The 19245-nt window shown below is 52.4% G+C and overlaps 9 protein-coding genes across 9 annotated transcripts; 4 read left to right on the forward strand and 5 right to left on the reverse strand.

Moving 5' to 3' along the window:
- Positions 1-466: 466 nt before the first annotated feature.
- On the reverse strand, positions 467-1182 carry EV422DRAFT_501145 (cytochrome b-c1 complex subunit 7; the record flags this gene model as incomplete). The annotated part of the gene is made up of 4 exons (XM_053068176.1): positions 467-589; positions 668-753; positions 846-929; positions 1080-1182. 4 exons carry the CDS (start codon positions 1180-1182, stop codon positions 467-469), a joined length of 396 nt encoding a protein of 131 aa, XP_052921439.1.
- A 343-nt stretch (positions 1183-1525) lies between these two features.
- Positions 1526-3076, reverse strand: EV422DRAFT_545342 (Fibrillarin-domain-containing protein). The gene is made up of 4 exons (XM_053071453.1): positions 2967-3076; positions 2492-2886; positions 2001-2420; positions 1526-1934 (listed from the first exon to the last, which is right to left on the reverse strand). The coding sequence occupies exons 1-4, from the start codon at positions 2974-2976 to the stop codon at positions 1758-1760; spliced, it is 1002 nt and encodes a 333-aa protein (XP_052921440.1). The 5' UTR covers positions 2977-3076; the 3' UTR covers positions 1526-1757.
- Positions 3077-3254: 178 nt separating this feature from the next.
- EV422DRAFT_571656 (RNA polymerase I associated factor, A49-like protein) lies at positions 3255-4965 on the forward strand (the record flags this gene model as incomplete). The annotated part of the gene is made up of 8 exons (XM_053073019.1): positions 3255-3345; positions 3414-3573; positions 3640-3929; positions 3997-4052; positions 4125-4255; positions 4327-4399; positions 4494-4777; positions 4845-4965. The coding sequence occupies 8 exons, from the start codon at positions 3255-3257 to the stop codon at positions 4963-4965; spliced, it is 1206 nt and encodes a 401-aa protein (XP_052921441.1).
- A 239-nt stretch (positions 4966-5204) lies between these two features.
- On the reverse strand, positions 5205-6725 carry EV422DRAFT_284997 (uncharacterized protein). The gene is made up of 7 exons (XM_053065987.1): positions 6632-6725; positions 6483-6563; positions 6335-6416; positions 6037-6269; positions 5905-5964; positions 5770-5842; positions 5205-5708 (listed from the first exon to the last, which is right to left on the reverse strand). The coding sequence occupies exons 1-7, from the start codon at positions 6672-6674 to the stop codon at positions 5573-5575; spliced, it is 708 nt and encodes a 235-aa protein (XP_052921442.1). The 5' UTR covers positions 6675-6725; the 3' UTR covers positions 5205-5572.
- A 1084-nt stretch (positions 6726-7809) lies between these two features.
- On the reverse strand, positions 7810-9883 carry EV422DRAFT_285022 (uncharacterized protein). Its single transcript, XM_053065988.1, has 4 exons — positions 9188-9883; positions 8888-9122; positions 8575-8814; positions 7810-8508 (listed from the first exon to the last, which is right to left on the reverse strand). The coding sequence occupies exons 1-4, from the start codon at positions 9701-9703 to the stop codon at positions 8066-8068; spliced, it is 1434 nt and encodes a 477-aa protein (XP_052921443.1). The 5' UTR covers positions 9704-9883; the 3' UTR covers positions 7810-8065.
- A 426-nt stretch (positions 9884-10309) lies between these two features.
- Positions 10310-13924, forward strand: EV422DRAFT_284608 (linoleate diol synthase). The gene is made up of 3 exons (XM_053065986.1): positions 10310-10603; positions 10723-12325; positions 12396-13924. The coding sequence occupies exons 1-3, from the start codon at positions 10586-10588 to the stop codon at positions 13787-13789; spliced, it is 3015 nt and encodes a 1004-aa protein (XP_052921444.1). The 5' UTR covers positions 10310-10585; the 3' UTR covers positions 13790-13924.
- An 814-nt stretch (positions 13925-14738) lies between these two features.
- Positions 14739-16947, reverse strand: EV422DRAFT_545369 (Pescadillo N-terminus-domain-containing protein). Its single transcript, XM_053071454.1, has 3 exons — positions 16909-16947; positions 16700-16828; positions 14739-16633 (listed from the first exon to the last, which is right to left on the reverse strand). The coding sequence occupies exons 2-3, from the start codon at positions 16798-16800 to the stop codon at positions 14785-14787; spliced, it is 1950 nt and encodes a 649-aa protein (XP_052921445.1). The 5' UTR covers positions 16801-16828; positions 16909-16947; the 3' UTR covers positions 14739-14784.
- A 177-nt stretch (positions 16948-17124) lies between these two features.
- EV422DRAFT_284547 (uncharacterized protein) lies at positions 17125-17862 on the forward strand. Its single transcript, XM_053065985.1, has 3 exons — positions 17125-17287; positions 17388-17693; positions 17765-17862. The coding sequence occupies exons 1-2, from the start codon at positions 17215-17217 to the stop codon at positions 17606-17608; spliced, it is 294 nt and encodes a 97-aa protein (XP_052921446.1). The 5' UTR covers positions 17125-17214; the 3' UTR covers positions 17609-17693; positions 17765-17862.
- Positions 17863-18502: 640 nt separating this feature from the next.
- EV422DRAFT_545376 (uncharacterized protein) lies at positions 18503-19148 on the forward strand. The gene has a single exon (XM_053071455.1). It carries the CDS (start codon positions 18788-18790, stop codon positions 19040-19042), a length of 255 nt encoding a protein of 84 aa, XP_052921447.1. The 5' UTR covers positions 18503-18787; the 3' UTR covers positions 19043-19148.
- The last annotated feature ends 97 nt before the right edge of the window (positions 19149-19245 follow it).

The following is a 19245-nucleotide window of genomic DNA, read 5'->3' on the forward strand; positions in this document are numbered from 1 at the left end:
TAGTGCGAGAATATGGGAAAGCATCGTAGGCCGCGTTGCGGGACAAATGCAGGGTACATCAGATGGTCAGCGAAACCCAAGGATCCTTATCGCAATATGAAGATCGTTGATGGAACCTGGCAAAGAGTCGCCGTGCCAGTTTGGGAATCAGAGCATCAGATGCGCATATCTTGGCCAACTGCTTCATTGTCCAGCCATGTCAAACCTACATCAGATGAAAAGACCTTTGAAGGGAATATCCTTCCTTCTCGGGCATTCCAAAGGACATGGTTCCTCCCATTGCTCTTTACGCTCCCGCCTGCAATGTCCCCCAGCATCCTCCAATCACCAAGTGATAAGTCTGCCCCTCAGACCAAATTGATGGCGCAATTCGGCTATCGACCTAATCTGTTCTTCCAGCAACAGGTGAGAACTCGCAATATTATGTGAAGATGAGTTCAGTATTGGATATCTAGCCACAGTACATTTATGCAGTGCTGTGGTTACGCTTCTTTAGGGCGGCGGGGATGGTGGTAAGGGTGTCAAAGTATTCCTTAGTGGCAATCTCGTTCTCGACTTGCTTGATCAAGGGCGTCAAGTATGGAACGTCCTAGGTAGGGATAAGATTGTCAGAGCCTGTTACATGCTTTCCAAATCTCCATCTTCCATGGTACTGTCGATTCCTTACCTGAGCAGCCGTTGTCCACTCGTTCGCCTCCAACTGCGCGTGCTGAGCACTGAGGTTGATTGCCCTCCTGTGACGGAAAATACGGTCTGCAGCGGTCGGAAAAGGAAATGGATCAGACCCATCGCCTGGGAACTCCGCTCCACCTAGCGGCCAGGTGATACTAAACGCCGATCCATACCGTAGTGCTCCTTGGGCGGAAGACGGCTGAGGGCGGTTTGCACAAGGTCGTTCTCCTCAGGAATCAGGTCGTCGTACCGCAGGCCTGGAATCGGCGGAAAACGGGAACAATGTCTCAGTACCAATCTTCCTTCGCTATCCTCCTCGGAGCTCCCAGACTTCCCCCGATTAGAGGATTGTAAGCTCATATTGAAGTGCTTTTCCTCCGCCCCGATGTTGTTTGTTATCAACGCACCCATCTTCCTGTAGCCCATAAGGTTGTGATGCCACTCCGAGAGGTTTTTCACCACCTCCGTGCTACGGAGGGAGCGCAGCGATTGCAGAAGAGCTTGTGCCATTTTGTCTAAAAGATGTCGGTCGTTCAAAAGAGTGCGTTGAAGTTGAAGGTTCGTCGAGAATGTTCGGTTGCGGAAGGAGGACGTTCGAAATGGGTTTCGGGTGAATGCGGAGAATCAGAAAGGGTGGTGGTTTTGAAAGAAGAGCGAGGGTGCTGGATAAGACTTTGTACTTGAAGAAATATAGGCCTTGCCAAGTACTATTATGCCCACGGACACATACCTGTGTTTGGAGATCGGAAAGGAAGTGCTCTCACAACAATGGTCGCAATCCGAATGCAGCCGAGGGTGGGCTGGCCATTTCGAGGTCGACAACACCTATACGCGCCGTCGGGTTTGAAGATCACGTGGGAATGGACTCGGAATTTATTCTTCAAACGAGAGGATCAACACATTTTGAGAGAACTATCGAAAAAATAAGATACGTACAAATACATAAAGGGATGCAAAAAAGATAACGAGTGCAGATGAGGGTGCGATCTAGAGGAGAGTGTGTCGCACTTGCGGACGCCCTAGTGGCATCACCGCGACATCCTACTTACGGATGCATTTGTGAGGTAACAGCTAGCTATGTCCTTCTATTCTGATGCCTTGGCCTTCTTCTGCCGGCGGTACACACCGATAACCAGTGCATGATCACGTTCATATGGCTCAAGTGTAAGCTGTTCTTGTGCCTTAACCCTCTCCTCCTCGAGCTTCTTAACCTCCTTTGCGAAAACGATGTCGGCAGCAACCGTTGAGTCAATGCAGTTTGCCTAGAACGAGGATGCAGAACAGTAAGTATTTGAGGGAGGGAAGACGTGGTTTCAATAATTCCTCACCTTGACGGAAATGACAACGTGTCCACCGTTCTTTAAGAACATGTGTGCGTTCATGGTGACAATACGGGCCTGATCTGGTTGAGCGACGTCGGCAAAGATGACATCGACCATACCGACCAGCATGCGGTACTTGTGTGGGTGACGGGCATCCTCAACAATAGGAATAACGTTGGTGCGCTTCTTGGCCATGTTGATAAGATCACGTCCTGGCCTGTGCGAGAATTCGACGGCGTATACGAGACCGGTGGGACCGACGATATCGGCAACGTGGGATACTGATGTTCCGCTGGCAGCTCCGAGGTAAAGGACCTTCTTTCCGGGGCCAATGTGAATGTTGTCTACTCCTCCAAGAACACCGGCGGCCAACTTCGATCGGAAAGGGTTCCACACACGGTATTCGATTTTCGTCCCATCAGCGCCCTATATTTTGTCGAAAGTTGGTGAACACCCCAATTCGGACTTTCTTCCCGATTTGAGCGAGTTACACTTACGTCGACGCTGATACGCTTCTCTCCGTAAACAGCTTCACCAGGTACAAGGTTCTTGGTGACCAACATGTCCTCCTTGCCTCGTGCAATGAAGATTCCTTCGTGACGATGGGGTTCGACGACGACCTTGGCTCCTCCCCTGGCTCCACCGCGAGCTCCACCACGGCCTCCACCGCGAGGTGCGCCACGGCCACGACCACCGGGGGCACCACGGCCTCCGCCTCGGCCTCCGAAACCCCCTCCACGACCTCCTCCGCGGCCACCGCGGTCACCTCCTCCGAATTTGGAAACGGCACCACCACGGGCACCGAAACCTCCACGACCACCACCACGAGGAGCTCCACCGCGAGCTCCGCCACGGCCACCGCCGAAACCTCCACGACCACCACCTCGGTCACCTGCAAATTGCATACCCTAGCGTTAGCGAAACAAAACCCTCTGACTTCTGATCTGTGTGCGCAGAGCAGGGGGTACATACCGAAGCCCATTCTGTGTGTTTGTTGTAAGACTGATGTAAGAGGAGTTGAGAGCTGCGTTATGCGTGCAGGTCTCTTGCTCGTTTTCGAGGGTGGGTGTAGAAAAAGGGCCAGTGCGAGGAATGAGGATTTGTTTGTTTTGCAAGGAAGGGTCCTTTTTCGATGGGCAGGTGGCGCTTACGAGGCGCTTAGTCAGCATCCATCATACCCCGCGACTTCACATTTTGGACTTTGAACTTCGATGCTCTTGAAGACTTCAGACTTCGGCTTTAACAAGCAACAACGCAACAATGTCGCAACCAACAAAGAAGCGGAAAGTCGCAGCAACGGCCGTCGTCGGCCCCGCCGTCTTGGACGAGACGGCAAACGTGCCTGCCCTTGGTAAGACTGTGTTTTATGAGATAGAATCCTCGGTGTCGGCAACTGATCAGAAGCATGTTCGTATACAGTGTCCTTCCCAGACTATCCTACTGATCCAAAATCTGTGAAGTTCCAATCATTCGTTGCTGGTCAACCGGAGGCAGGCCGAAAGAGAAGACGTATTATTGTGGGAGAAAACCAAAAGTTGGAATATGTGGGAAGCAATACAGCTGGCAAAGCATACTGCCGGTATGCAATGACAAGCGTGCATTAAATGCAAGCTGACTGTGGGCTGACGAAGGATGCGTCTTTTAGCTATATCGTTGGGGTATTCGACAAGAACACGAAAAAGTTGACCCTTAAAGAGGCAGACGTCTTCCACCTCTCGACAACAGTAAAGACGTTGAAGCGCCATGAATCGAAGCACATTGGCGAGAAGAATTGGATAGCGAGGAATGCTTTGGGAGAGGCTTTTGGAACGAAGAAGCGGAAGCAGGCTATCAGGGCTTTGGAGAAGAATCAAGTGGACGTTGGTGGTTTGTCGAGCGTCGCGGATGTGATCAAAACTGCGATCGATGAGAAGACCGCATCTATGCCCACACGCGGTAATGAATAAAGTGATTTTGGGTCCTTGCTCGGCTGGAAGGAGGACTGATTGGGTCGTGTGAACAGAGGAAATGCGAGAAGCAGCGAAACAGGACCGAGGAATACCGCCTTACGACCCTGATGTACGTGTACTGAGAGGAAGAGCAGAGTGCGAGTTGCCAGCTCATGATCTGATTCTGATATGCAACATATAGGCAAAAACGCCGGCGGAAGTGTACGATATCAACCAACTATGCAGTCCCGGAGAGCTCAAAGCTCTCACTTGGAAGCCAATTTGGAAAGCAGCGAGCTTCGACGAAGCCAAGCAGCTTTTGGCCCCTATTAGGTTTGCATTGTCGGTGTAATTACTCTCTAAGTCATAGCCATCGTTTTGACGGATGTCCTTGCTGTTTCCAGTCCGACTTCCTGGGTATTGGAGCGCATCCATACTCTGCTCCAAGTGAAAACCGACATCGTCAAGTTTCAAAGGGTGGGTGCCAACACAGATGCGGCACAGAGTTCCTGTCTCACTATGCTGCCGAAACCTTGACCATTACGCTAATCCTGCACCCTCCTCACCACAGCTTCTCTACCTGGCATACATGATGAAATTCTACACCCTGAAAGACAAAGCCCTCAACAGTAAATCCGTAGCTGCAAACATCGGCAATGCACCCCAGATAGTTGCCGACACCTTCATGCAGCGCTTCACCGAGTACCAGTCGGACGAGGGCCGCACAAAGTACAGGATATCCCCGAAACTGAAGGACACTCTGTTAGCGTTCATCATTGCCCTGGCACTGAGCTTGAATGATTTCAAGTTGGATTTGAGCCATTTGGCGGGGGATATGGGCATTGGCCTTACAAGGTGAGCCCGCTTGCTGGTGATTCCGGGGTTGAGGGTGATTGGGCGCTGATATGGGAATCGTACGCAGAATGAACAAGGTCGCGCGCGAGCTCGGATGTCGATCGGAGCTCAAGAAAGACGAGACATCACAACAGCGAAGATGGGTCTCACTGGTGGTGCCCCTCAGTTTCCCAACGAAGTCACGATAAACTGGCACACCGCAACACCGTCAGAGCCATTCACCCATCTTCAAGCATACATCAATTATCCTATTTAAGCTTTATCATTTCAATTTTTTAAATACACATCGCTGGTGGTGCAACAGTGCGTTGCATACCACGATCATCCCCCTGACGCGTTGTCCGTGCCCGTTCAGAATATGCGTTTCGGCAAATGCATCTCTCTCACCTTCCAATTTCAACACGACGAGGAGGATGAGAAGGATGAGAAGGATGAGAAGGATATATACAGAATTGACTCCACAGGTTTATTAGACTTCGAGTGCCGAGAAAAACGCCGCGAAAATGGGGAGTCCACGCCTCACTACACTATATGAGCTGGTCTGCCATATACCTACATCGCGCGCGTGATTATATACATATGCAGATGGACCGAAAGACTGCCCAACTGGCTGACGGTCTACCCCATCCCATCCAACCAATAATTCCGGCACTGCTCGGCCTCCAAGGCGCTCACCCAAAAGGGGGCTCGCAGGCGCTCGCAAACTCCGCTGGATTGCGGTAAATGCTCCTCCTTCTCAGCCAACCTGGCTTCCGCCCCGGTATGGGGCCCACGCAGTCGGGTAACCTGATGGTCTCAATCCATCCCAGCTCTCACCCTGAGGACTTTCACCCAGACCTCAGCAGCCGCGATGATGACGGCAAACACGATTAGTATAATGATGATCCATGTGATGTACGTCATTTCGTTGACATTCATATGGTCGCAGAGCCTTCAGCGAGAGATATTAGACCGCTTGCGAAAGAGGATCGCCAAATCTGCCAACCACTCACATGTCGAGTAAATCCGAAATAATGTCCGCTCTGGTGTTGAGCAGTTTCGCCCTCTGTGAGATTTCGAGATACCCTACAAAGAGAGGGTGGTGAGCTGCCACTTCTCAGAGTCGGACGACTCTCACGTTGGCGTACCTCTGATGGCGGAATACAACCCCTCCAACTCCGGCTCACTCCAGAACAACTCCGGGGTATCTGTTCATCAAAGCCGACACCGTCAGATTCCCTGACGACCATCGTTCACGGAAACGTCTTCTCACAACCCACCAAGAACATTGCTGATCAGGTTCACATTCATCTTCAGCTTGAACAGCTGCCCAACAATCTTCATCACATCGGTACGCGTCATCCTGACTTCGCCATGGGTCGCCATCGCTCGTGGAAGTGGGATGGTGCCGTCAATCGTTTCCTCCATGACATTCTCGAAGAAAGCCAGTTTCACTGATTGTGCCAATCCGTGTGATATCGTAAGTTTGATGAGCTCGTTTCCACTCTTCAGGCTGTCAAGGGCGGAACGAGTCAGAATAACAGGAAGTGAATGCATGGAAACGTCGCTCAACCGTACGTGATCATGTCGTTGAAAATGCGCGGCTGGTGAGGACCATATATGTCGTATTGGTAATGAAAGTCTTCATTCTCGCAGTCATCTGAAGTAGACGGTCAGATGCGAAACCATAGTCCCAAAAAGCCTCCGCGTGACTTCAGCAGCGTACCTTTTGGTAAACCTCCGACGGTGAACTTCTGTATGATCTCTAGTAGCTTGTTCTCTTCTTGTTCACTCAGATTCCAGAACACTAACGAGCAACGCAGGGGGTCAGCTTTACGCCAACCGCAGGAGAACAGTTGAATACGAAACGCTTACCTGCTACTCCGTAATCGAATATAAACACCTCTCCGCGTAACATCCACGGAGGTTGACTTATCGACTCGTCCCCATCTGGTGTCCCCTGATGTTGCTGTATCACATTCTCGTCATTGTACACATGAGGAATCTCTGGAAAGTTCACATAGCTCCCCGGCATGAAACCCGGAGACCTAGGACTGTTCTGTTGCTCCCTGGGCGTGCTGTTACTGTGCCGAGACGGGGTGTCACATGTTTAATGTAACGTCCGTCGCGCAAATGTTCAGTATATCGTAACAGAGGTCTAACATACGCTGTCATCTTCACTGGCTTTGCAGGAACCTGTCGACCCCCCAGTAACCGTGCTTGCGCCTCAGGCTCGTAGTAAATGTATAAACACTCGTCGTACTTCTTTGGCGTTACATGGTGAGCGATTCGCAGGTGTTTGGAAATTTCCTCGATTTTGTACCCTTCCGCAATGCAGTAACTCGTGACTGCGAGTTTGCCGTCAGTTCACACGCTTTCAATCATCGTGAAGCTCTTCCGCTGAGCAACGCCTCATACCTCGGGGCAGTTTCGTCCTTTGTTCCTTGTTCATTCGTTCCGCGTCGGTCCTAGCCGCATCCGGTACGACATCCGGCACAACGACCTCATTGTAGTTCATGTACCACGGCACACCATCCCTCTCCTCTATCCCCGTTGGGGGGTGAACCGGCGTCGGCCCACTCTCGTCAGGGAAAAGCACCAATTTCTGCGTGGTCTTCGTCGTTCGCTGCGGTGCTATCTGCCTGGTTCCCACGCCTGCTCGTCCACCCCTTCGCGCTCTGAGCTGCGATACATGGAATTGCGGGACCTGTTGCCCTTGAGCTGGTGGGAACGAAGCGCCGTACGGAGACATTGCTGAAGTTCTCTGAGTGTGTAAACGTGGGTCAGGGTGGGCCATGATCGGGATTGGGAGACGAAACGGTGCTTACCGGGTAGGAGTCCACATATGGGTTGTGCGCAAGAACCTCATTCGAAAGGTTCTCCACTTCCCGCTCCCGCTCCCGTTCATGTTGTTCAATTTCGAAATGAAGGCTGACGGTCTCCGCACGAGCAGGTAACGGCCGACGTTTGATAAATTCGTTCATATCTGGCGTCACAGACTTCTTATCGTCGGTTGGCGGGAGACCTTGAAGAGTACAGAGAGCTCTCTGCTTTCTATCTATAGACTTCCTTTAGACACCTTGTCTGCTTTTTCAAGATTTAACAGGTCGTTTGAGAGGAAGTCAACGCAAAACTCGCAACATGGGAAGCCATTGCGTATGTAATCGAAAATCAAACGTCGCTTCTGGCCGGCCTCCTCCGTCTCCTTCGTCAGCGGCGACCCGACAGTTTGTGACTATATAATGCATATGGCTACTATTGTACCAGATCGTGCATCAGACTACTGTACGAAGGGAGGCCATTCCATTGCTAAGCCAATTCGGGTTCCGGTTTCTTCAAGAGCTCCTTCAAAATGCGGGCTTGCAATCGGGCTATCTCCTTCCTATACTTATTTCTAACTGCTTCGGCTTCCTCTGACAGTTTGACTTCCTTCTTAGGGGCGCCTGCCCGTAACGAACTAATGGGTGGCCTCTTGTTCACTGCACACCCAGCAATGATGGCTTCCTTGAGCACCTGATCATCCTTCCACCTCGCTTGATCCTTCGCAGTCAGATGAAGCCGTAACAGATCCACAATCGAGGAGCAGTGGGGCAAAACAGCCGTGACGTCCCAGGTCTCGACACCGAGATGAAGATTGTCGAGCGCCATGTTGGATACGGCATACTGTGCCCGAGAGTAGGCGCTGTCCAGCGGATCCGTGTGCATGCGATGGAGCCAGCGTTCGGTCAAGATGTCTATCATGTCTCGGTGAGCTGTGGGGGGTAAATCATGGTTAGCTGATGGCCACGCATAGAATCAAAAACGATACTCGAGCATACCGGAAAGCGGTTGGAACTGCCGACAGAGTTGTAAGGAGTATATCAAATCGCGTTTGCTGTTCGGTAGTCGTGCAATAGCCGTGGACACCAATGTGACGCTTTGCGATGGTGGTGATGCGGTTTGTGTATCGTCACGAAAGTAGGCGTTCGCAAGGGCGCCGACAAGCCCTATCACCCATTCCTGCATCTTATATGGTACGCGGAACCCTTTCTTTGTTGCGCAAAGAAGCCATACAATGACTGACATGATTTGATGAGGTGATCAGCAATGTCCCTCAGCCCAGTTGTGCTTCTCCTCATTTGAACTTCTTACCAGGATATTGAGAATTTGGCACAGCCTCTGCCAAAATAATAGCTGAGAGGGACTGGAAGAATGCCGCCGCATCCACATTCATGAACTCATACGCCGTTCGCCTCGCTAGTTGAGCGTTTCCCGCTCGAATGCACAAAACTAAATGCGACTGTAATAATGGAATGGAGGCCCGTGGATATTGGTGTTGCATGTTGTAAACGTGTATTTGCTCTTCTGAGGACATATCCGTGCAGAGCTGAAGTCAAATGAGCTGGGACGATCGAGGCCATGATCAAGCGAAGATCGGTAATGTGCACATACTGTCAAGATATGATGCTGGTCCCGCCATGCAATCTCTGTTTCGTATCTCGTTCGCCGTCGGGTATCCCTCAAAAACTTAGCACTCGTAGTACTCCTGTCCAAGTAGAAATATCGAGGGATCGAAATTTCCTTCAAGGTGGCGTTGGTGGTTTCTGATGGTGCCTCAGCAAGTTGTATACGGTCTTTCGAGGTCGCCTGGAAGTGGTCTCGAATGGAAGGTTGTGCCGCTGCAGTCTCCGCTGTTCGAGGTCGCTTAGCCGGCCGGTGGTTACTTCCCCCATTTGAGGCCGATAATGGGTCATTGGATTCACCGCGTCTCCCGACCTTTTGGCCATTCGAAGACGCATGGCTTGCAGTCTGAGACCTTCCGGACCCCTCTCGTTCGTTCAGTTCGGCCCTCACGGTTCCCCAAGACAGGGGTTTCACACGGCTTATCTTGGCATCCGCGTCAGAACGGGCTGTCGATTCTGCAGAGGAAACCCTCACTACCCTGTTCGAACTCTGTGTCCCATCCATCACTGTCGAGTGCGCTTTTGCATCCTCTGTCGAGGGAGGAGTCGATCTTGGGTTCTTAGCAGTTCCGCGCGCCAGTGTAAGATCCCTGGCAAAGATCGAAGCTTCGGAACACGATATACGCAAAACTCCTGAGGCCTCTGTCTCTACTGACTCGGTTCTGCAGATAGATTGTAATATATCGATAGATCGGTAGATAGATTGAAAACAGGGTGAGCGTGAAATCGCGCGTTCTCAAAAGTTGGGAAAATCGAAAATTGCGTTCTGTCAACTCGAAGCCCATATCCCTCCCTCACACATACAGTAGATACTGGACAATAACTATGAAATGGATGTAGAGTTGAGTAGTGAGCTAGCTGAGACATGTACTGTACAGTATATAGAGGGGCCAGCCCGGTCTGCTCAGAATCCATCCACCTGGTGTCCGTCGTGCTGCGTGCGAAGCCATGTAAAACTTGCGTCGACACGTTCCTTTTGCTTGAACCTGCGGCGAACCTTCCCTCGTGCCAAGTGCCCTCGAAGATGTCACCCACGAGTCTAGGACCCGATACAATCCCGCAAAAAAACCGACAGCGCTCTCACAGTGCTCGGCGCGCAGTGATGGAAACGCGTCGGATAGTCAACGCGTCCCCCCTAGCTGTCCCGCCCGTCTCCTCGAGCCTTCTGTACCACAACCCTTCCATAGATCCATGGGTTGCCGCCGCTTTCTCTTTCTCTTCAAGCGCATCCCTCCCTCCCCTCCCCTCCCCAAGCCCAGCCGTCGGCGTATATAAAGAGGGACGACGGCGTACTTCGCAGCATTTTCGTTGCATATTGTGAAACTAGTCTTGTCAACTTCCATCAGTGCGTAGTATTGCGCGATACCCTTCAACCTTAGTCGCCATCATGCAAGGCATTGAGAAAGTACGTCGACCATCCCTGTGGCACGACCGACATATGATTTCATCGTTAGTCATATTCAAATGTTAGAAGTCGCTAACATTTCATCTTGTTTCGTTTCCCACCCATCTTTGCCACTCTAGCTTCGTCAGCTTGTGGAGACAGTCTTTCGCAAGCCATCATCCGCCCCGGATGGCCTAACGGACGCCGAGGCTGCGGGGCCAACGGTCGAGAAAAAGAAAACCGGTGCCCTACATGATATCATTCACCTTGGACCGAAAGGGGATTATACCCTCGGGCAACTCATCGCGGCCTTCACCAGTGGGGAGCCGATGAACGATCGCGATTTGCTTTTGGAGCATATTCTCATCATGCTACAAAAGCTTCCCCCGAGTTCCGGCCTGAACGAACAGATTAGTGGGTCCTTGATCGGAATGCTCTGGAATGATCTGCCGCATCCCGCCGCCACCACGGTTTCTGCGACTGACAAGTATCACAGCGCGGATGGGTCCGGAAACAACATCTGGACTCCTGAACTCGGCAAGGCTGGCTCCGCGTATGCACGCAGTGTGCAGCCTTGCAAGCCCAAATCGCCTTCCCTCCCCGATCCCGAACTTGTCTTTGATCAGCTTCTGAGGAGGAGAGGACCGTTTAGGGAGCACCCTTCTGGGCTCAATCGCCTGTTCTTCTCATTCGCGACCATCGTGATTCACGAACTATTTCAAAGCAACACGCATGAACCGTGGAAAAACAACACTTCTAGCTACGTCGACCTGAGTACCCTCTACGGGAACAATGCGGAAGAGCAGAAACGCGTGCGCACGTATGAGAACGGGCGGATCTTCCCAGATACTATCGCCAGTGATAGGTTGATCCAAATGCCTCCTGGCGTCGTGGCGATCCTCATCATGTTCTCTCGAAACCACAATCACATCGCCAGTCGCCTTTACCAAATCAACGAACTTGAGAAGTACAAGCCCTGGGAGACATTAGACGAAGACAAACAAAAGTGGCAAGACAACGACATCTTCCAGATTGCCCGCAACATCAACATTGGGTTCTTTGCGAATGTGGTGCTCAGGGACTATGTGTCCGCGATTCTCAACACGCTCCGTCAGGACACTGATTGGTATCTCCCGCTCGGCGCTGAGTTCAAGATTGGGCTGGGCGGCAAGCGCCTCGCCCGAGGATCGGGGAATGTAGTGTCGGTCGAATTTGCCGTACTCTACCATTGGCACGCAGCGCTCTCTGCCGCCGACGCCAAGTGGATTGATGAGACTTTCAGGAAGGACTTTGGCGTTCAAAACGCGGACGAGATTACTCCGGGGCAGTTCTACAAAGCAGCTGGGGAAATTGCCAAAAAGCTTAACCAAACACCGGCCAAGGAATGGACCTTCGGGGGCTTGGAGCGTAACAAAGATGGCCGTTTCAACGATGAAGAGCTGGTCAATCTGATCAAGGATTGTACGGAAAGCCCAGCTCATGCTCTTGGCGCCAGAGGTGTCCCGTCTGCGCTCAAGATCGTCGAGATCATGTCGCAACTGCAAGCGAGGAACGTATTCAACGTTTGCACGCTGAACGAGTTTAGGAAGTATCTCAACCTCACTCAGTACAAGTCCTTCCAAGAGTGGAACCCAGATACGGACGTCGCGGCAGCAGCTGAAGCCTTGTACGGCCACATTGATAACTTGGAGTTATACCCAGGGCTCGCTGCTGAAGAGACCAAGCCTTTCATGGGCGGGAGTGGTATGTACACTGCGCATCCACCGATGATTCGCATTTTGAGAGACTAATTTCCGATTGCTTTTACTCATAGGTCTTTGCCCTGGACAAACAACAGGAAGGGGTATTTTGGATGATGCTATCGCACTTATTCGAGGCGATAGGTTTCTCACCTACGACTGGAACACGACAACGCTCACTAATTGGGGTCTGGCCCAGGTCACTTCCACCCCCGGAGGGTTCGGAGGGCTTCTCGGCACTCTGCTCTTCACCGCGTTCCCAGAAGGTTTCACGGGCACGTCTACCTATGCGTTGTTGCCCTTCTACACGCCCAAGGCGATCAAAAAGATCCTGGAGGATAACAAAGTGCTCGAGCAGTACGACACGACGAGGACTTCCAGCAATATTCGTATCGTCGGCATCCACTCGTATGAGGGCTGCAAGAAAGCATTTGATGATCGGGCAACGTTCGCGACCATGTACAACAAGGCCATCCCTACTGTCAGCGACGGCAAACAGTTTCTTATCGGATGGGACAACCAGCAACAGCACGATGTTCGCTCCAAGATCCTTCACAGTGCGTTCTACTACCCTGAATTCGAAGATGATCTTATCAGATTCTACAAGCAGACCATTCCCGTCTTGATCAAGAAAAAAACTTTAGCGTTCGCCAACAGCACGAGGCGCCAAATTGACATTGTCAGGGATGTCTGCAACACAGCGCCGATCCTCTGGTTGGCTCAGAAATTCGCCATCCCCATCAAGGATGACGAGCACCCCAAGGGGTTGCTGGCAACTCCGGAGCTGTTTGGCATCCTGTTGGTCCTCTTCGTGTACTGCTCGTTCAACATCTTGCCCAAATCCGAGTGGACCCTCCGCGCCAAAGCGATCGAAATGTCATCCCTCCTTCGCGCCATCCTCAAAGCCCGTGTGCAGACCAACACGGGCGGTATTACCGAGAAAGCGGTCGACTGGTTGACGCAAGGGACCGCCTATGAGGTGTCTCCGGAAGCGACCAAGATGTACAACGGGCTCAACAAGTCCGGCTTGTCCTCGGCGGACATCGTAGGCGACTGCATCGGAATGATGGTGCCGATTGCGGGTAACGTCACGCAGCAAGCAACTTTGCTGGTGGACTTGTTCCTCAGCGACGGCTACGAGCAATACAAAAAGCGCATCGTCGAGCTCGCCCACCGTGACGACAAAGAGTCCGACGAGGAGATGATTGGATGGGTCTTGGAGGGCATGCGTCACTCGGGCACCGTGCCTGGCTTGCCCCGCGTGTGTACGAAGGACACGAAGTTCCAGGATGGAGATAAGGTGGTGGAGATCAAAAAGGGTGAGAAGGTGTTGATCGCCATATCTAAGGCGTCGATGGACCCTAAGGGCTTCCCCAACCCGGAGAAGCTTGATCCCAAGCGTCCCCGTCACTCTTACCTCTTGCTGGGATGGGGCTTGCACTTCTGCTGTGAGTATGCCTCCCCTTAATGACTTCATCTATGTTCCGGAACGCTGATCCATCCCCGTTTTTTCCCTTCAGTCGGCGCCCGTCTCGTTACCGCGACCCTCTCTACCATGATGAAGGAGGTATGTATTCATTGACCACAGTGCATCACGCCCCGGACCTCCCCATCCAAATTCTCATCTTTTCCAAACCCGACTTTAGATCTTCAAATTGAAGAACATCCGCCGTGCCCAAGGTCGCCCAGGCCGCCTCGCTGTGATCACCGAAGAGCTCGCCGGCATCGATGCCAAGCTCTACCTCGACCGCAACTGCTCCGAGACGCCTATTCCGACGTCTATGAGGATTGAGTTTGACGCTTGAGCTTGGCAGTTGGGCTTGGGATATATATAGTGGTGGGGAAAAGGAGGGATTGCGGGCAAAGTATGGGGGACATACGGTCGGAATTTGATACTTGTATGGGTGGGCTGGCAGAGAGGATCTTTCGGTCCGATGGGGTGGATGCCATGCGAGATGTATTTATACCCACTGAACATGGCTAAATAACTGCGGAACTGCGAGTCTACGAGTCTTCGAGTCTGACGAAACCGTCAGAATATTATCAGAGTCGGAGTGGCACGCGATTGCGGTTTACGGGAGCTGGGCGCGTCGAGTTTCCCACTCCCTATTCCCGTAAACGCAGAGCAGTGCTTCAAACCCATTTGAGAAAAACCGCCAGATTCCAAAGTGCGTTTCAACAAGCCAAATACGATCGAAATCACATCGATGCTATACAAAAATTGAAAGTGCGTGGGTGGGCATATTAAGTTACATTGGGGGAGCCGGTGGGCCTAGTCGAGGGGCGACTACTCTGGACTAGAACAGAACTGCGATTGAACAGGGAGGGATGTGTCTACTTCTTTGCAGCCTTCTCCGGCGTCGCGGCCTTCTTCTTCTGGATGGCTGGGGCTCCTTGCTGTTTGCGCAATGACTCCTTTTTTGCGCGCAAGTTGTCGGCCTGAGTACCAAAGTATTGAGTTAGTCAGATGATATGAACGGCACATATTCCGAGTGTCACACAGCAACTACTTACCGCATCAGCCTTCCTCTGCTTTCCAAACTGGATCTTGTTGTACAGATGCTTGTCCTTCTTGCTCATCATCATGATGGCAAGCTCCTTACGTTCCCGCTCCTCAGCCTCCGCCGCCGTCTCCTTCTTGGCCGCTTTGACATCAGCACCCTTCTTCTTCTGCTTCTTTCCGTCGGCCGGTAATGTTCCAGCCGCCTTCTGTTGCAGGTACTCGCTGAACGACAGACCGGCGGCTTCCGCGGCAAGCTCGGCCTGGTGGAGGGCTTCTTCGTCGTCATCTTCGGCATCTGCCTCCTCTTCCTCGTCGAGTTCTTCCTCTTCTTCCTCCTCTTCTTCGTCGACCTCCATCGCGTCTTCACCGGCACCGGTGGCGGCCAGGGCAACCTCCTCCTCATCGGACTCGGAGGACACATCCATAGCCTCTTCGGGGACGTAGTCACCTTCTCCTGGGTTGGCGAAAGGTGAGAGATGCGGCGGGAGGGTCTCTCCGGCGTGGTAACCGGCCGTGCGTACCAACTTGCGGGCGTTCACGGAATCGTACACCCATTGTGGCTGAAGATATTCTCTCCTTTCGTAGCGCTTCGGGCCAACTGCTGCGGGCTTTCCATCAGCGGCAGGGGTGTGTGTGGCAACGGGAGGGCGATCGATGATGTGGTGGGTGATGCGGGTGTCGTCCTCTGCGAAAGGAGACCCAGCTCCCGATGAGGCGTCCCAGCCGACTTCACCGCCAAAGGCCCGGATGACGAATTCAAGCGAGTATCGAGGAACCTCGCGGGACAGCCAGAACACACAGCCCTTGAAGAGCTTCTGGAGTCCGGTGAGCTCGGACACCTTGTCCTGCCATGCCGTGAGGGTCGGTACCGTCTCCTCTTGGGAGGTAGCCGGGACCGCTGCCTGTGGCACGTCAGATACATCGACATCCTCGTCATCCTTGGTCGTCTCTTCGCCATCTGCTTCCTCAGTCTCGTTGATTTCCGCAATCTTTTCAGCCAAAGACTCCAAGCGCTTTGCTGTCTGCTTCCTTTGTGACCTATCGGCCCGCACCAAACCGCCCTGGGGAATCTGGGCGGAAATTTCGCTGACAACGTCTTGTCCCCCCGCATTCTCCAAGACGTACGCGGTCAAACCGGCAGCGGCCGAGTCACGCTCCTCGTCGAGCTTTGGTGGGTAGACCAAGTTCAGCTCGCGGTACAGCTTGAAGTTCACAAATCCAAGCAATGTCTCGTACAGCTCCAAGAATGTGGACATCACGCGGAAGTCGACGTCGGTGGGTACGTGTTGGGAGAACTGGTAAGGGACAATCCAGGTGATCAGCTCTCCCTTGATTTCAGCCTGGTAGTAAATCCCCTTGATGGACAGGAAGACTTTTCGTAGACTGTGAGAGACCATGATGTAGTGTTGGAACTCGGCGCTCAACCGTTGGCAAGTGCGGACGTGCTCCGCCTTGATCTTATCCGTGGTCGGCAGGGTGGCAAAGAGGAAGATCATGGACAAAGCGTCGTCCAAATCACGGAGAGCATCGACGAATGTTGGGTAGCGCTCCTTGATGATGTGATCCAAAGTGTACTCTGGTCGCTGTTCCTCCAAGCTCTTCGCCCGTGTCCATTCTTGCTTGGCAATGGCTTTGCTAAGCTTCCTCGCGAACACTTTTTGCTCACGGAGTTTATGCAGCACAGGCTCGTGAAGAAGGTACTGGATATCTTTCCGGTAGTAGTACGTCCTCGCCGCGGTAGAACCCTTTCCGACCTTCTTCTTGTTGCGGGGTTCGCGGGGGTACACACCCTTTAAAATGCACAGACGCCTTTCCGAATGCAACGGCACATGAGCCGACACTTCCAACCCAATTAATAATCACAGAACTACGTACCTGAAATGCGCCAAGCTGATTTGAAGCTTCTTGATAGCTTGGCCACGAGTAACATAGTTTGTGACCGCACCCTTCTCTCCTTTCTTCAACTTTTTGCCCATTTCTGCGTTGTTCCGTGCGAAAGTAAGCCTAGAAAGTGGAAGCCTGTCAGCGCTACAAGCTCCTCTGAGCGTAGCTCTAATGGGACAGTGCTATCGAGCAGCACTTACAGAAGGAATGTTAAAGGTTGAACACAGGCACTTGGGGAGCAAGAAAACTTGAGGAAAGCCAACATCAAAAGCAGGGACAGGCCGGTATCATGTCATGCGCAGTCACGTGATCTGAAGCAGATTTAATGAGGTGATGACCCACGCATTTTGGCACCCAGACGACCAGGTTCGACAATGCGAGCCAGCGAGCCATCTTCCCACCACGCTGCCCGCAATCGCAAATAGAAGGTCCCAGCTGTGCCGCTCTTTTCCGCACCATCCCTCGACGAAAAGGAGCTGTGACCACTCTCATAAACCCGTAAAGCCATGTTTCCTCGCCCAATATGGGTCGCCTTGACTTTGGTGGCATCGGCGCTCCATTGCCGAGCGGAAGCTCCTGGTACGGATATTTAGTTCTGAAGTTGAAAGTCACCTGCAGAACCGGGTGTTGGAGTTCTTACTCACTGGCGGTGCCTTATGTACAGATTCTGTCTCTTCAGTATACTTCTATCCTCCTCTGAGCGACGCAACTACGCGTGAAATCGATTGGACGTCGGCATCTTCCGTTGTCTCGGAAGTTGTTGGGATTGCTCAGGGTTTCTCGCAAATACTTCCGGGGGACGAGTCGCCATTGCTGGGGAATGTTGTTAAGGAGGTTCGTGGAGGCGTTTTCGGACTTCATGGAGGCACCGTACGCGTCTCTTTCTGCAGAAATCGCTGACAGGTTGGGCGTTGGCAGCTGGGCGTGAATATCCTCGACAAGCCGAAAGCCAATCTGTATCTTGTGGTGGAAGATTTTCCCAAGGGTATGCTGAAACGATAGGAGGATGTAACAGCGCGATCTCAATCGCTAACCCGGGGTTCTCTGACATCGTAGAGCAAACATTGTTCGATAGGACGCCCGCATATAAGATCAATGGGGAAGTGGAAGCTGGGGACGAACTGCTCGGATTTGGAGCGCGAGTCGCCGATCTAGCAGCTGATGTGGACCCCAGCAGCTGGCCTATCATCATCACGGCAGATCAGTCGTTAGTCGGATATGGACCAGCGGCTCGGGTGACCATCAACAACAGGGTATGGAGAGAACTGTCGTTCACCTGGATTGGGGCAGGCGCTCAATTCTGACATGCATTTGGGGTCTAGGCTGTGAAGGACAGATCGGCGGGGTTGCTGCCGGCGAGTTTGGAGCGAACTATCAAGGAAATCGGGTCGACCACGTTTGTGAATATGGAGGCTCACGCTGTTGAGAGTTTTGGGGAGAAGGCTTCCGTTTTCAAGATTCACCAAGAAGTGAGTGCTGCATCATTGAAGGGAAGGGATGATGTGGATGGTCCCACTAATTTGGCACATCTGTATCTTGTAGGACGACGCCCAGTTCCTGGTACGTTAGTTCTACTCCGACATGTTGATTAGCTCAATTCCTAACATCGGACACAGGGTGAAATGGAATTTCTCGGCAGCTTCTTTGAGGCTTTGTTTATCCAGCAAGTGCACGACGGAAAGAAGATTCAGACACTGCCGACACCAAAGTTCCTTGCCATCACCTTGTCGGGTCTGAGTGGCTTGCGAGCTCGGTACGGCGAAACGTCGGCGCAATACCGGACTGGAGCTGAGATCACCGCTACGATCGTGGAGCAGGTATGCTCCCATGTGGTCGTTTTGACGATTGACGATTGTGGAGATGTGAACCCATTTCTGGTGTTCGTCGTAGATCGCCGGTCGTTTCTCGGAAATCCATAAGTCGAACGTGCTGGTGGAGGTTCTTGCATTGGCCCCGTCTGCCTCGACAACCCTCTCCCGTCGTGCTTCCACACTCGCTACAACTACGTGCGCGACCTCGCAAGCGGCGTGCATCTCGTAAGTTACGTCTGCCAAACAGTACCCTAGATACACTCCCTAAATGGATCCTTCCTTCCTCAGAGCATTCGCGAACTGCACCAGCCACGGCGCCTGCGTCCCCAAAACAGACGCAAATAACGTCACATGCTACACCTGCTCATGCAACAAAAAGTGGACCGACGACAACGGAAAGGCCGTGAAGGGCTTTTCGGGCCCTGTCACGTGGACCGGCGACTCGTGCCAGTACCAGGACATCTCGGTCTCGTTCCAGATCATATTCTGGTCCAGTGTTTCGTTGATTGTTACGCTTATGTGAGTCGAGCGGGTTAAGTTTTCCTTGGAAATGTCACTGGTTTGCTGATGGCTCGTTATGTACTCTTTCTTTTTCCTTTCGAATAGCTTCGTGGTGGGCTTGATCGCCAGCGTAGGCGGATCAGATCAGAACAAAGACGGAGCGGGTTCCGGAAACCGCAGCAAGACAGATTAGAGAGGTGTTGGCTTCAAGGCAACTTGGTGGTC

This window comes from Fimicolochytrium jonesii, assembly GCF_025526975.1.
Source record: "Fimicolochytrium jonesii strain JEL569 chromosome Unknown EV422scaffold_36, whole genome shotgun sequence".
In the NCBI taxonomy this organism is placed as follows: domain Eukaryota; kingdom Fungi; phylum Chytridiomycota; class Chytridiomycetes; order Spizellomycetales; family Powellomycetaceae; genus Fimicolochytrium; species Fimicolochytrium jonesii.